The sequence below is a fragment of the Bubalus bubalis genome, chromosome 15 (genome assembly GCF_019923935.1).
Source record: "Bubalus bubalis isolate 160015118507 breed Murrah chromosome 15, NDDB_SH_1, whole genome shotgun sequence".
Lineage (NCBI taxonomy): Eukaryota > Metazoa > Chordata > Mammalia > Artiodactyla > Bovidae > Bubalus > Bubalus bubalis.
In genome coordinates this window covers 50,094,669-50,110,085 of record NC_059171.1, presented here as the reverse complement: position 1 = coordinate 50,110,085, position 15,417 = coordinate 50,094,669, and the positions used below count along the sequence as shown (strand labels likewise).

Genomic DNA, 15,417 nt, shown 5'->3' with positions numbered 1-15,417 from the left:
TTTAAAACTTAGAACTCTGAAATGATGAGTATTAAAAAATTTATCAGCGGGAGAAGGTGAGGGTGGGGTGGTTTGAGAGAATAGCATTGAAACATGTACATTACCATATGTAAAATAGATGACCGGTGCAAGTTCCATGCATGAAGCAGGGCGCCAAAGCCGTGCTCTGTGACAGTGAAGAGGAAGGGGGTGGGGAGGGAGGAGGGAAGGGGGTTCAGGATGGGGGAGGGACACATGTTTACCTGAGGCCGATTCATGATGATGTATGGCAAAAATCGCCACAATATTTAAAAGTAATTATTCTCCAATTAAAATAAATTAATTAAAAAATAAAATTTAAAAAAGAAGTTAAATGTAACCAATCAAAAATATTTATTGAATTTCCTTAATTTAAAAATTAAAAATTCAAGTGCATGAGTAAGCATATTATGAATATCTAATTATAGATTTTCTGGAAACATACAACAACAACAAACTTTAATTATGAGCTACTAAAAAGTCATGTATGATTTTGTGTGGATCTTATGGCAAAGATACTAATATTGTGTGATATTTTTTGAAGTAAATGTGCAGACATTTATTCTGCTAAAAAACAAAAAAATATATCAGATCCAAAAGGGCTGTGGCAAAGCCTCAAGATCATGGACTGGAAACTGAAATGGTTATGGAGATTTCTAAGTCACAGACGTGAGTGAAATGGATTTTTGTGTAAAAATGGTAACAACATTGGGCTTCCCAGGGGTACTAGTGGTAAAGAACCCGCCTGCCAATGCAGGAGTTGTAAGAGCTATGAGTTCAAACCCTGGGTCAGAAAGATCCCCTGGAGGAGGGCATGGAGACTCACTACAGTATTCTTGCCTGGAGAGTCGCATTTTCAGAGGAACCTGGTGGGCTACAGTCCGTGGGGTCACAAAGAGTCTGAGAGGACTGAAGGGACTCAGCACACACAGCAGGGATAGAAAGAGTAGCGGTGACTGAAGCAAATGAAAACTTGCGGCTGCTTTTGTTCCAGCCCATTGCAACCATTTAGGAATGTGAACCCTTTGTTGATTTTTCCTTTGTGTTTGAAGAGAGACTGTAGTTACTTTTATGTGAATGCTCTTATTTTTTTTTTTTATGTTATCAGTTGAATCAATGTTTTAGTCACTCTGTGCTGTGTTTAAAATACCTCCACTGTAAGAAAATCTCTCTGTTGCTCTCAACCTTTGCAGTAGACCAACTCCTTTTCTTAGGTCAGTGGAAGTTAAATATTCAAGAAAGATACCTTCAGTATACCTACTTTTACAGGCTGAGCTGTGAAATGAGATGGTTGGAATCAAAATCCAACAAAAGATAAGAAAAAGTGAAACAGTAACTTAAAAGACCCTTGAGAAAAGATTGTATTTTAGTTTTTACTCTAACTGCCTCAACAAATTTCCAAAATTTTCACTTTTAAATAATTTTATACATGATTGTAATTGTGTTGAGAATAGTTCTCATTTCTTTTTCATCTGTTGTCCTTTGACTTTCCAGCCACTTAGCTATTAAACATCTTTAAAAATCACGTGTCTTGTGTGTAGTTAGTGCACTGATTACCTGCTGACAAAGATAAATTCTTCCTCAAAAACTCCCGAGGATCACAGTTAATCATGCTGCCTTTTGGGGTGCTGAAGGCAAATAGAAGACACCAAATAATGTTATAATTATACTTAAATCCTGGGAAAGTTTCAGCCAAAGCAGTTTAAAAGATCTAGATAGTATGATGAAAAATTGACTTTCCTTAGGCTCTCAGATAATGGTGATGTTCACTTTGAATTCATAGTTGTTCTGAAAGAGAGTGAAACATTGTTTGATTGGGAAATTGAGCAGGTTTTAAAAGGTCCTCAATATCTATGACACAACAAATCCTTTTGTGTCTGAATTATAAGAAAACAACATTCAAAAAGCTTTCACTAGGAATCACGTTACACTATTTAGGTACCATTGTGATTTCTTTAGGCACTTAAGTAAATCCAGGTGTGACATATAAAACATATATATATATATATATATATATATATATATATTTGATGGTTTGTAGAGTGCTAGGTCGGAGAAGGCAATGGCACCACACTCCAGTACTCTTGCCTGGAAAATCCCATGGATGGAGGAGCCTGGTAGGCTGCAGTCCATGGGATCGCAAAGAGTCAGACACGACTGAGCGACTTCACTTTCACTTTTCACTTTCATGCATTGGAGAAGGAAATGGCAACCCACTTCAGTGTTCTTGCCTGGAGAATCCCAGTGACGGGGGAGCCTGGTGGGCTGCCGTCTATGGGGTCGCACAGAGTCGGACACGACTGAAGCGACTTAGCAGCAGCAGCAGAGTGCTAGGTGGGCTTCCCAGGTGGCACTAGTGGTAAAGAATCTGCCTGCCAATTCAGGAGACTCAAGAGATGCTGGTTCGCTCCTTGGGTCAGGAAGATTCCCTGGAGGAGGGCATGGCAACCCACTCCAGTGTTCTTGCCTGGAGAATGCCATAGACAGAGAAGTCTGCTGGGCTACAGTCCATGGGATTGCAAAGAGTCAGACACAATTGAGCGACTTAGCATACACAGTGGCTGTACCATTTTGCATTTCCACCGGCACTGAATGAGAATTCCTGATTGCTCCACATTCTCACCAGCCTTTGGTGTTGTCAATATTTTGGATTTTGTCCTTCCTATAAGTGTGTAGAGGTATCTTGTTTGTTTTGATTTTCAGTTGCCAAATAACATAAGATTTGATCAACTTTTCATATCCTTATTTGTCACCTACATATCTGCTTTGGTGAGGTGTCTGTTCAGTACTTTTGCCCATTTTAAATATCAGGCTATTCATTTTTTGTCGAGTTTTAAGAGTTCTTTGTATATGTTGAGTAACAGTCTTTTATCATAAAATGGTAAGAGGAGACATCCTTTGTTGTTCCTGATCTCAGTGGGAAAGCTTCTTGTTCCTTCTTTTAAAAATTTAATCTTCTCTATCTATTGTAGTGCCTGCCTGCACAGTCCTGTCTAACTCTTTGAGACCCCATGGACTGTAGCCCACCTGGCAGCTCTGTCCTTGGAGTTTTCCAGGCAAGAATACTGAATTTCCTTCTCCAGGAGATCTTCCCAACTCAGGGATTAAACCCAAGTCTCTTTTGTCTCCTGAATTGGTAGGAGGATTCTTTACCACTGAGCCACCTGGGAAGCCCCTTTATTGTGGTATAGTTGACTTAAAATATTACATTAGTTTCAGGTGTACAACGTAATGATTCAGAATTTTTATGTATTACACACCATCCAAAGTTATCATAAGAAATTGATTATCCTCATGCAGAGTACATCATGAGAAACACTGGACTGGAAGAAACACAAGCTGGAATCAAGATTGCCAGGAGAAATATCAATAACCTCAGATATGCAGATGACACCACCCTTATGGCAGAAAGTGAAGAGGAACTCAAAAGCCTCTTGATGAAAGTGAAAGAGGAGAGTGAAAAAGTTGGCTTAAAGCTCAACATTCAGAAAACAAAGATCATGGCATCCGGTCCCACCACTTCATGGGAAATAGATGGGGAAACAGTTTCAGACTTTATTTTTTTGGGCTCCAAAATCACTGCAGATGGTGACTGCAGCCATGAAATTCAAAGACGCTTACTCCTTGGAAGGAAAGTTATGTCCGACCTAGATAGCATATTCAAAAGCAGAGACATTACTTTGCCAACAAAGGTCCGTCTAGTCAAGGCTATGGTTTTTCCTGTGGTCATGTATGGATGTGAGAGTTGGACTGTGAAGAAGGCTGAGCACTGAAGAATTGATGCTTTTGAACTGTGGTGTTGGAGAAGACTCTTGAGAGTCCCATGGACTGCAAGGAGATCCAACCAGTCCATTGTGAAGGAGATCAGCCCTGGGATTTCTTTGGAAGGACTGATGCTAAGCTGAAACTCCAGTACTTAGGCCACCTCATGCGAAGAGTTGACTCATTGGAAAAGACTCTGATGCTGGGAGGGATTGGGGGCAGGAGGAGAAGGGGACGACAGAGGATGAGATGGCTGGATGGCATCACTGACTCAATGGGCGTGAGTCTGAGTGAACTCTGGAAGTTGGTGATGGACAGGGAGGCCTGGCGTGCTGCGATTCATGGGGTTGTAAAGAGTTGGACATGACTGAGTGACTGAACTGAACTGAACTGAACTGATGCTGTACATTATGTCCCTGTGACTTATTTATTATTTAGTTCCTTTTAAGAGTCAGACACGACTGAAGCAACTTAGCATTAGCAATCCTCTTCACCTGTCTTGCCTCTTCCCCACTCCACTCCCCTCTGTATCTGTGAGTCCTTTTCTGTTTTATTTGCTTGCTTTTAGAGAAAGCTTCCGGAGAAGGCAATGGCACCACACTCCAGTACTCTTGCCTGGAAAGTCCCATGGACAGAGGAGCCTGGTGGGCTGCAGTCCATGGGGTCGCTAAGAGTCGGACACGACTGAGTGACTTCCCTTTCACTTTTCACTTTCATGCATTGGAGAAGGAAATGGCAACCCACTCCAGTGTTCTTGCCTGGAGAATTCCAGGGATGGGGGAGCCTGCCATCTATGGTGTCGCACAGAGTTGGACACGACTGAAGCAACTTAGCAGCAGCAGCAGAGAAAGCTTCTAGTTTCTCACCATTATGTGTAATACTGGCTCTAAGTTTTTAAATACAAACTGTGGAAAATAATTCAAGAGGTGGGAATACCAGACCACCTTACCTGCCTTCTGAGAAATCTGTATGCAGATCAGGAAGCAACAAGTTAGAACTGGACATGGAATAGCAGACTGGTTCCAAATAGGAAAAGAAGTATGTCAAGGCTGTATATTGTCACCCTGCTTATTTAACTTCTATGCAGAGTACATCATGCAAAATGCCAGACTGAATTAAGCACATGCTGGAATCAAGATTGCCAGGAGAAATATCAATAACCTCACATATGCAGATGACACCACCCTTATGGCAGAAAGCGAAGAATAACTAAAGAGCCTCTTGATGAAAGGGAAAGAGGAGAGTGAAAAAGTTTGCCTAAAACTCAACATTCAGAAAACTAAGATCATGGCATCCAGTCCCATCAGTTCAGTTCAGTTCAGTTCAGTCACTCAGTCATGTCCGACTCTTTGCGACCCCATGAGCTGCAGCATGCCAGGCCTCTCTATCCAACACCAACTCCCAGAGCCTACCCAAACTCATGTCCATTGAGTCAATGATGCCAACCAACCATCTCATCCTTTGTCATCCCCTTCTCCTGCCTTCAGTCTTTCCCAGCATCAGGGTCTTTTGAAATGAGTCAGCTCTTTGCACCAGGTGGCCAAAGTCTTGGAGCTTCAGCTTCAACATCAGCCCTTCCAATGAACACCCAGGACTTATCTTCTTTAGGATGAACTGGTTGGATATCCTTCCTGTCCAAGGGACTCTCAAGAGTCTTCTCCAACACCACAGTTCAAAAGCATCACTTCTTCTGCACTCAGCTTTCTTTATAGTCCAACTCTCATATCCATACATGGCAAATAGATGGGGAAACAGTGGCTGACTTAATTTTTTTGAGCTCCCAAATCACTGCAGATGGTGATTGCAGCCATGAAACTAAAGGACGCTTACTCCTTGGAACAAAAGCTATGACCAACCTAGACAGCATATTAAAAAGCAGAGACATTACTTTGCCAACAAATATCCATCTAGTCAAAGCTATGGTTTTTCCAGTAGTTGTGTATGGATGTGAGAGTTGGACTATAAAGAAAACTCAGCACAGAAGATTTGATGCTTTTGAACTGTGGTGTTGGAGAAGACTCTTGAGAGTCCCATGGAGTGCAAGGAGATCCAACCAGTCCATCCTAAAGGAAATCAGTCCTGAGTATTCATTGAAAGGACTGATTCTGAAGCTGAAACTCCAATACTTTGGCCACCTGATGCGAAGAACTGACTCATAGGAAAAGACCCTGGTGCTGGGAAGGATTGAAGGTGAGAGGAGAAGGGGATGACAGAGGATCAGATGGTTGGATGACATCATCAACTCGATGGACACAAGTTTGAGCAAGCTCTGGGAGTTGGTGATAGATGGGGAGGCCTGGCGTGCTGCAGTCCACGGGGTTGCAGAGAGTCAGACATAACTGATCGACTGAACTGAACTGAAGCTTTTAAAAGACTTTTTATAATGTTGAGGACATTCTCCTTTATTCTTAGTTTGCCAAGAGCAATTTTTGTGAATGGCTGTTAGATTTTGTCAGCCTCCTCTCATGCATCTATTGATAGGATTATATGATTTTTCTTCTTATACTATTGATGGCTTACATTAATTGATTTTCAACGTTGAACCAACTTTGCATACCTGGAATACTCCCATTTTCCAATGGTTTATAGTTTTTTTTATACACTTTGGATTTTATTTGTTAAAATTTTGTTTAGGATTGTTGCATCTAATTTATGAGTGATATTGGTGTCATTTTCCTGTGAGATCTTTGTCTGATCTTGCTATTAGGGATGCTGACCTCACAGAACAAGTTAGGAGGTATTTCCTCTACTTCCGTCTTCTGGGAGAGACTCGAAGAATTGATGTAATTTTTCCTTTAACTGTTTGATAGAATTCACCAGTGAACTTGTTCAGTCTGATGCTTTGTATTTTAGAAGGTTTATAAATATTGATTCAGTTCCTTTTATAGATAAAGTCCTATTTAAATTGTATTTCTTTTTGTGTGAATTTTGGCAGGTCATGTCTGTCAAGGAATTGATCCATTTCATTTAAGTTATCATTTGCAGTCATAACATTTTTCATAATATTCCTTTATTATCCTTTTTATGTCCATGCAATCTCTGTTGGTGTCCTGTTTTTCATTTGTTATTAGCTTTATTTACTTTTGCAAAGAACCAGCTTTTGGTTTTGTTGAGTTTTGGTGTTGATTTTATGTTTTAAATTTTGCTGATTTCTTCTCTAATTTTTATTATATTTTTTCCCCCTTTTTCTGACTTTGGATTGTTTGCTCTTCTTTCCTAAGTGAAAGCTTAGATTATTGATTTAAATCTTTTCTAATGTATACTTTCAATGCTATAAACTTACCTCTGAGTTCTTCTTTTGCTGCTTCTTAGAAATTTTGGTGAGTTGTATTTTCATTTTCTTCAAAATATTTTATGTCTCCTGAGATTTCTTACTTGACCCATGTGTTATCTAGAAGTGTATTGTTTAATATCCATGCATTTTGGGGTTTTCTAACTATCTATTATTGATTTTTAGTTTAATTAGTTCCATTGTGGTCAGATATTGTATGATATCTATGTTTTTAGGTGTGTTACAATGTGTTTTATTGCCCAGAATATGGTCTATTTTGGCGAGTTTTCCATGTGAGCTTGAGAAGAATGTACTTTCTGCCGTTGTTGAGTTCAGTTCAGTTTCAGATCAGTTGCTCAGTCATGTCCAACTCTTTGCAACCCCATAGACTGCAGCACACCAGGCTTCCCTGTTCATGGCCAGCTCCCAGAGTTTGCTCAAACTTATGTCCATTGAATCAGTGATGCCATCCAGCTGTCTCCTCCTCCGTTGTCCCCTTCTCCTCCTGCCTTCAGTCTTTCCCAGCATCAGGGTCTTTTCCAGTGGGTCAGCTCTTCTCATCAGATGGCCAAAGTATTGGAATTTCAGCTTCAGCATCAGTCCTTCCAATGAACATTCAGGACTGATTTCCTTTAGGATTGAATGGTTGGATCTTCTTGCAGTCCAAGGGACTCTCAAGAGTCTTCTCCAACACCACAGTTTGAAAGCATCAGTTTTTCAGCTCAGCCTTCTATAAAGAAGTTGGACCATAAGGTCCAACACTCCCATCCATACATGACTACTGGAAAAAAACCACAGCTTTGACTATATGGACCTTTGTTGGCAAAGTAATGTCTCTGCTTCTTAATATGCTGTCTAGGTTGGTGATAGCTGTTGTTGGATATAGTTATTTTATATCCAGCCAATTGATAATGTTGTTGAGTTCAGTTGTATACTTACTGATTTTCTGCCTACTAGATATTTCCACTTCTGATTAAATATTAAGTCTCCAACAATGACTGTGGACTCGTTTATTGTTCGTGACAGTTCTATCAGTTTTTGTCTCATGTATTTAGATGCTCTTGTTAGATACATACAGGTTAAGCATTGTTATGTCTTCTTGGAGAATTGATTATCTTTGAGAACTCTTCTTGCTTTTGAGGTCTGCTCTGTCAGAAAATAATATGGCTTCTCCCACTTTATTTTGATTAATGTTAGCATGGTATATATTTTACCATCCCTTGGCTCTCAGTCTATGTGTGTTTTTATATTTATCATGGGTTTCTTTTAGATAACATATAGTTGGATCTTGTTTTTTGATCCAGGCAATAAAATGTGTTAATTGGAAAATATACATAACTCGGTGAATTGCTGTTAAAAAATCTACAACAGCAAGCATGGTTAAAAGGCCCTTCATATTGCAGGGATAGATCAATGGGTTTTAACAAAGCAGAGTACAAGAAGTTCACTGATATGGTGTCATATTCCACATCATGACTACCTTTAAGAAACTATCACTTACTGAATTTTGATGTTGTTTTAAAGAAGAATATTCACAATGCACTGAAAATGTTCTAGAAATGAACATAGTTTTTCCTTTTCCAACTCTGATTGAAAATGTTTCCAGGGATTCCCTGGTAAAGAATCCACCTACCAATGCAGGAGACACGGGTTCCATCCCTGATCTGGGAGGATCCCACATGTTGTGGAGCTACTAAGCCTGTGTGCCACAACTATTGAGCCTAATTCCTAGAGCCTGGGATCTGAAACTTCTGAGCCCACATTATGCAATTGCTGAAGCCTGAGTTCCCTCGAGCCCATGTTGTGCAACAAGAGAAGCCCATACACTGCAACTAGAGAGTAGCCCCTGCTTGTGGAAACTAGAGAAAAACCTGCACAGCAACAAAGACTCAGCCCAGCCAAAAGTAAAAATAAATAAATACATTTAAAAAATAGAATGTTTCCAAACAACGTGTCACAACACATTGACGCATATGAGCATCCAGATGTCTTCTATTAAGCCAGACATTAAAGAAATTTGCATTCCTATGAAACAGTACCATACTTCTCACTGAAATTTTTTAGGAAAAGAGAGCTGTTTTTCTTAAAAGTATGTTAGATATGTTAACATATAATTGGTTTATAATTGTTAATTTAAAATAAATTTATACATGATTTTCTGGATAACAAATAATAAAATTTTTCTTAGTTTTAGTTTCTAACATGTTAAATATTGATAGATATGTTACACAAATAAAAGCTCTTTACAGTTCTCCATCATTTTTAAGAATGTATAGGAGTCCAGAGGCTAAACCATTTAAGAATCACTGCCAAGAACAATGCCTTGCATGCAAATTAAATATAATATTGTAGCATTTTGGCTAGTAGTTAATATTTATAATACATGCATGATATGTATTTAAATTTACAGATATTAACACCACAATATGCATGTCTGTTACTTTTTTCCACGGTAAAGGAAGGAGTCCTACTTCAAAATTGGAATCAGTGGGTCTTCAGGCAAAAACGAGATCCAGTGGAGTGGAAAATTTATGAAGGGTTCACCAAAGTATATTAAGGGAACATAAAATGTAACTTGGATGAATTGAGCTAGTATTTTCTAGCTTAAAAAAATATATACGCTTCTTTGGTTCAAATCCACCTCCTTTTCTCAGCAAAACTTTAAATACCTTTAAATCTCTGTGGCTACCAACTCCATTTTCTTATTCTCTATTTATCCTGTACCCATTCCTTTGGTTGCGCCATGGTCAAGATCACCAGTGACCCACCTTGTGTTGTCAAGTCACATATCTGTTCATACTTAGAATTCTCTGCACTGTTAAAGCAATTGACTACTTCTTTCCTGAAACCCTCTCTCTATTGGCTTTTGTGACACTGCACTCCTCTGATTTTGCTCCTGCTTTCCTGGCTTCTTTGGTTTCTCTTCTTTTACTTGACTTGTAAATGTTAGAATGCTCTCAAGGTTCTGTTCTGGGGCCTTTTTCCTTCTCTGCCTACATATTTTCTCCAATGAATAGGAGCCAGCTGTCTCTTCTCTCTTCCTTGAGTTATAAAGACTGTCCCTGAGTTACATCTTCCTGCCAGTAGCATCAACCCTTTAACTTTAGCTTCAATCTCCCTTTAGAAAAAAGATCAGTACAGCTGACTCCCTACTTGAGATTTCTACATTGGTGTCCAGTAGGCATCTCAAACTCAACATGGCTAGAACAAACTCTGATTCTCCCACTCCAACAGCTACTCCCCCTTCTGACTTCTCTGTTCCAATTAAATGGTGCCACGGTCAACCAGGAGTTCAAAGCAAACTCCAATGGCAAGCCTTTTTCTTTTCTTTAAAAAAAAAAAAATTTTTACTTGGCTGTGTCGGATCTTAGTTGCAGCATGTAGAATCTAGTTTCCTGACCAGTGATCGAACCTGTGCCCCTGCATTGGGAGAGTGTGGAGTCTTAGTCACTGGACCACCAGGGAAGTCCCAAGCCCTTTTCATTTATTTAGAGTTTTGTCTTTCTCTCAGGAAGACAAAACAAAACACTATCTTCCAAAAACTTTTGATGTTGTACTCTTAAGTTAAAGACGTAAAGGAAATATTTGGTCTTATTTTTTCCACCTATTTTCATTAAATGAAAATACGTTTTCCCTGCAGTAGCACAGCTGCTCTTTAAATTTTCCCTTTTCACCTTCATATGTAAAATTTATACATCTCTATTCATATTGAATAGCCACAATTTCAAGGTGACAGGTTAATACTAAGATCATTCTGAATGCAGAATATTTATAGGAGTAATAAGGTTTAATGCTTATATGATATGAAACTCAAATTGGCATCAGGTATCTGGAATTAAAAGTGTGAACTGTTAAAAATCTGTGTGACTTTGGAGGGTGATTTGTGTGTGCGTTACTGATGAAAAGAGGGAGAAAGACAAAAAGAGAAAGATTATAATTTAGTACACTGAAATGATAAGATAAGCAAATGCATTCTGAGATAAAACTCATTATGGACTTTACTTTTGAGCTGGTAGTGGCCCAGATGGACAGACAGGGATGAAGCTGGCATCTCCCTATTATATCTGAATGAGTTTTCTTCTTTCTTTTGATGATGTGGTAGCAAATTTGTGACTTCTTTAGCTTTCTTTAACTAATGTATGGCATTTAATATATTTTACCAAACTTGTTGAGAGGAAAACAATGTGAAGCAAATTGAAGAGAAGATAAGGCATTCTGAAACTCTTCAAGTCTTATACACATTGAAAAGTTTGAGGACCACTGGCATTAAAGCCATTTTCTGGTCCTTATTTTCCTTATATTTGTATCAGATTGAAGATGATCTAATTCCGATGAGATTCTGAATCACTGAGAATGAATGAATACAGAGATAAAACAACATACTAAATCTCATGTATTTTTGTGACTAGAATATTAATGCTGCCTTGAATGACAGGAGAATGATGAAATACCCCAATTACCAAAGTTTGAAAGGACTCTATAGATTCTGGTTATTAAAGTTTGATGCTGTAAACACATCATTTATCTTCAGAAAGGAAGACTTACACATTTTGTAGAAACTGTCAGTTTTCATGAATTTGCCCTCTCAAGCAAGCATCTAAATTCTGCCTTCACTGCTATATAAGATGAGGCTCTTGGGAAACATAAATGCTTGGTTAGAAATGCTAAGAAGTTCCAGGTTTTGTTTCACATGCAGTTAAACAAAAAGTTCCATATTGTCACGGAGGATAAGAAGATAAAATGTCAGATAAAGATAGAGTTTACTTTATTAGGTTGTATGTTTCCTTTTGCCTCATAGTTTGATTCATGTCACTACTCCTTTCTTTAATTTGCTGGTTTCAGAATGTGACTGAGTTTAGTTTATGACGATAAGATTTATAAATGTAGAGGTGAAGTTTAAGTTTTGCTTGCACGAGAGCTTCTGTTTCCTACATGGTCAATATGAAATGTAAACTTGGTGGTCAGAGCATCATGCTGTTTCATGACTAAATGGGAAGAGCTAAGGAGCATTTTTGATAAAGGTATTGTTAAAAAAAAAAAAAACGAAAATTGAAAATTAGGTTAACACTAATTAAAATGGGTATTAAAGCCAGAAAATTTGAAAATCTCTATCCATTGCCAATTATACCTAACTTTAGATAATATTTCAAAAGATTGTATTACAAATTTCTAATAAGAAAGTTAAGGTGTCATCCAATACTTTCTTATTCATTTTATTTAATTCAGCTGAATTCTTACATTGAGATGAGGCTGTTAGTACTGATGTGGCTTTGAAGTTATGGAATCTGAAACGTGAACCCACTGGATCAGGAATCAAGATGGTGCTGAAGCTAAAGCTAGGAGTGAGATCCTGCAGTTCAGTTGTTTTGTTCTTTTAGATGGTTTTGTTTTTCTCTTTACACAAGTTCTACAAAAGTTTAACATGCACACAGCCAGATATTCTGAAAATAAGAAAGTGTACAAAGGTCACTTTCCTACCACCTGGAAGTAATCACTATTTGCATTTTAGTGTGTGCCACATATTTTTCTTAGTATGAATGCACTCTGACATTATACATGTGTACACATATATGTGTGTATATATACACATATGCATATATATGTAAAAGTGTGTATGTATGTGTGCATCCAGTATGCTTAGTCATACTTCCACCAAACAATAGTTTACAGACATCTTTTTAAGACAGACATATGTATATATACTTTTCATCTCATTCCATTTCTGATTACACTTTTTCCCAGTATTCTGTAGTTTGCATGTACCATAATATATTAAACGATCCCCTTAATGATGAGCTTTTAAGTTGTTTCCCCTGTTTTTGCTTCTATAATCAATACATTGAAACCCCTTGTCTGAAAATTTTCTTAGGATAAATTCCAAGAGATAGAATTGCTGGGTTAAAGGAAACGCCCACTTAGAAATCTGAGATTTATACTAAGTTGTCCTCAGAAGTGTTATGTCATTTTGTATTGTTATTAGCAATGTCTTGAGGGTGATGATTTTGGAATATTATGAACAATCCTTTGTTTTGTTAATCTTTTAAATCTTTGTAAATATGGGATTCCTCTCAATGCGGGAGACTTGGGTTTGATCCCTGGGTTGGAAAGATCCCCTGGAGAAGGGAATGGTAATCCACTCCGGTATTCTTGCCTGGAAAATTCCATAGACAGAGGAGCCTTGCATGCTACAGACATTCTTACATTAATTTTCATTTGTTTGGTGGAGTATCTCCAGATTCCTTCCAGCTTCTGTGTGCCCTGACTTCGCTGGTAGTGGCTGGAGCTCTTAGGACAGATAAAGGAAGGAATGATCTCGCCTGGTCTTTAAGTAGTTAATGGACCTTGTTTTGAGGACCCAGACCAGATTTGCTGGATGGAAAATCATTTTTTTCCTTCTAAACATTTGTAAGGCCCAGTATAAATAACTCTTTTTTTTTTCTTTGTAAAAATAATAGCTTATTTCATCACGGGCTTAATGACCACCAGGAAGAGTCTAGATCTTTGAAATACTAATGAACTTATTTGCCTACCATAGGGCTTTAGAGAGCTCTGAACCTGATCCCAGAAATACAAAAACTCAAGGCAGGCAGGAGAGGATGGGAAATTCTTCCTTGTCTTCTTGAAAGTCTCTTTTTCTTTCTCCCTTCCTTCCTCACTCCCACAATCTCTCTCACTTGTAAAGGGATCCCTTTAGAATTTCTGGCCCTTTTGTTTTTATTAGAAGTCCCCTTTTGGCTAAATTTTGGTCCTTTGTGCTTCACAAGACTTAGATGTTTAGGCAACATTTGACTCTAAGTATCTTACTGCAGAACTTTGAGATCTTGGTAAATACATTTAATTCATATCCACATGATCACTTTTGGCCCTGTCCCAAACTGTAAAGGAAATATAATCCCCAGGTAGGAGAAACAAACAATGCACAAGGTTTCTGTCTTTTATTGATACAACAAAACTATTACACTTGATAGTTACTGGATTCTTATAAAAAAATAATTGATTTGGATCAACACTCAGTAACTTGATGAACCCCATGTTGTCTTCATAATATCTTTTCCTATTTCCTGCAGGCGTTCTTGCACCGGATGAACCAGTGCGCAGCATCGAAGCTTGACAAAAATGTAACAGAAGAAACCGTGAAGGTGAGGAGGTGCAGCTGGCCCTTGACCCCAGTACACGGTCCCCTCAGATAAAATGTCACCTGTGGGGTGTTACCTCAGGGCTTGTCCACTTCTCTCCAGTTCCAGTATAAGTTGTTTTTTTAAGTCTTTATTGAATTTGTTACAATATTGTTTCTGGTTTATGTTTTGTTTTTTTGGCCACTAAGCATGTGAGATCTTAGCTCCCTGACCAGGAATCGAACCCTCACCCCCTGCACTGGAAGGCAAAGAGTTAACCACTGGAATGCCAGGGAGTTCAGTTCAGTCGCTCAGCCGTGTCTGACTCTTTGCCACCCCATGGACTGCAGCACGCCAGGCTTCCCTGTCCATCACCAACTCCTGGAGCTTGCTCAAACTCATGTCCATCGAGTCAGTGAAGCCATCCAACCATCTCATCCTCTGTTGTCCCCTTCTCCTCCTGCCTTCAATCTCTCCCCGCATCAGGGTCTTTTCTAATGAGTCAGTTCTTTGCATCAGGTGACCAAAGTATTGCAGTTTCAGCTTCAGCATCAGTCCTTCCAATGAATATTCAGGACTGATTTCTTTTAGGATGGACTGGTTGGATCTCCTTGCAGTCCAAGGGACTTTCAAGAGTCTTCTCCAACAACCACACTTCAAAAGCATCAATTCTTTGGTGCTCAACTTTTTTATGGTCCAACTCTCACATCCATACATGACTACTGGAAAAACCATAGCTTTGACCAGATGGACCTTTGCTGGCAAAGTATTGTCTCAATGAAACTATGAGCCATGCTGCGTAGGGCCACCCCACATGGACAGGTTATGGTGGAGAGTTCTGACAAAACGTGGTCCACTGAAGAAGGGAATGCAAACCACTTCAGTATTCTTGCCTTGAGAACCCCATGAACAGTATGAAAAGGCAAAAAGATAAGACACTGAAAGATGAACTCCCCAGGTTGTTAGGTGCCCAATATGCTACATATTGGGAACAGTGAAGAAATAACTCCAGAAAGAATGAAGAGATGGAGCCAAAGCAAAAACAACACTCAGTTGTGTAAGTGACTGGTAATGGAAATAAAATTCGATGCTGTAAAGAGCAGTATTGCTTAGGAACCTGGAATATTAGGTCCATGAAACAAGGTAAATTAGAAGTGGTCAAACAGGAGATGGCAAGAGTGAACATCGACATTTTAGGAATCAGTGAACTAAAATGGACTGGAATGGGTGAATTTAACTCAAATGACCATT

The 15,417-nt window shown here is 38.8% G+C and overlaps 1 protein-coding gene across 2 annotated transcripts in view; it reads left to right on the top strand.

The window, feature by feature from the left end:
• PREX2 (phosphatidylinositol-3,4,5-trisphosphate dependent Rac exchange factor 2) overlaps positions 1 to 15,417 on the top strand; it is a 298,802-nt gene that overhangs the window by 57,881 nt on the left and 225,504 nt on the right. For both annotated transcript variants that reach the window (XM_006061194.4, XM_045162805.1), the window contains exon 2: positions 14,119 to 14,190. In XM_006061194.4, the coding sequence (XP_006061256.2) occupies positions 14,119 to 14,190 (72 nt within the window). The remainder of the gene's footprint in view (positions 1 to 14,118; positions 14,191 to 15,417) is intronic.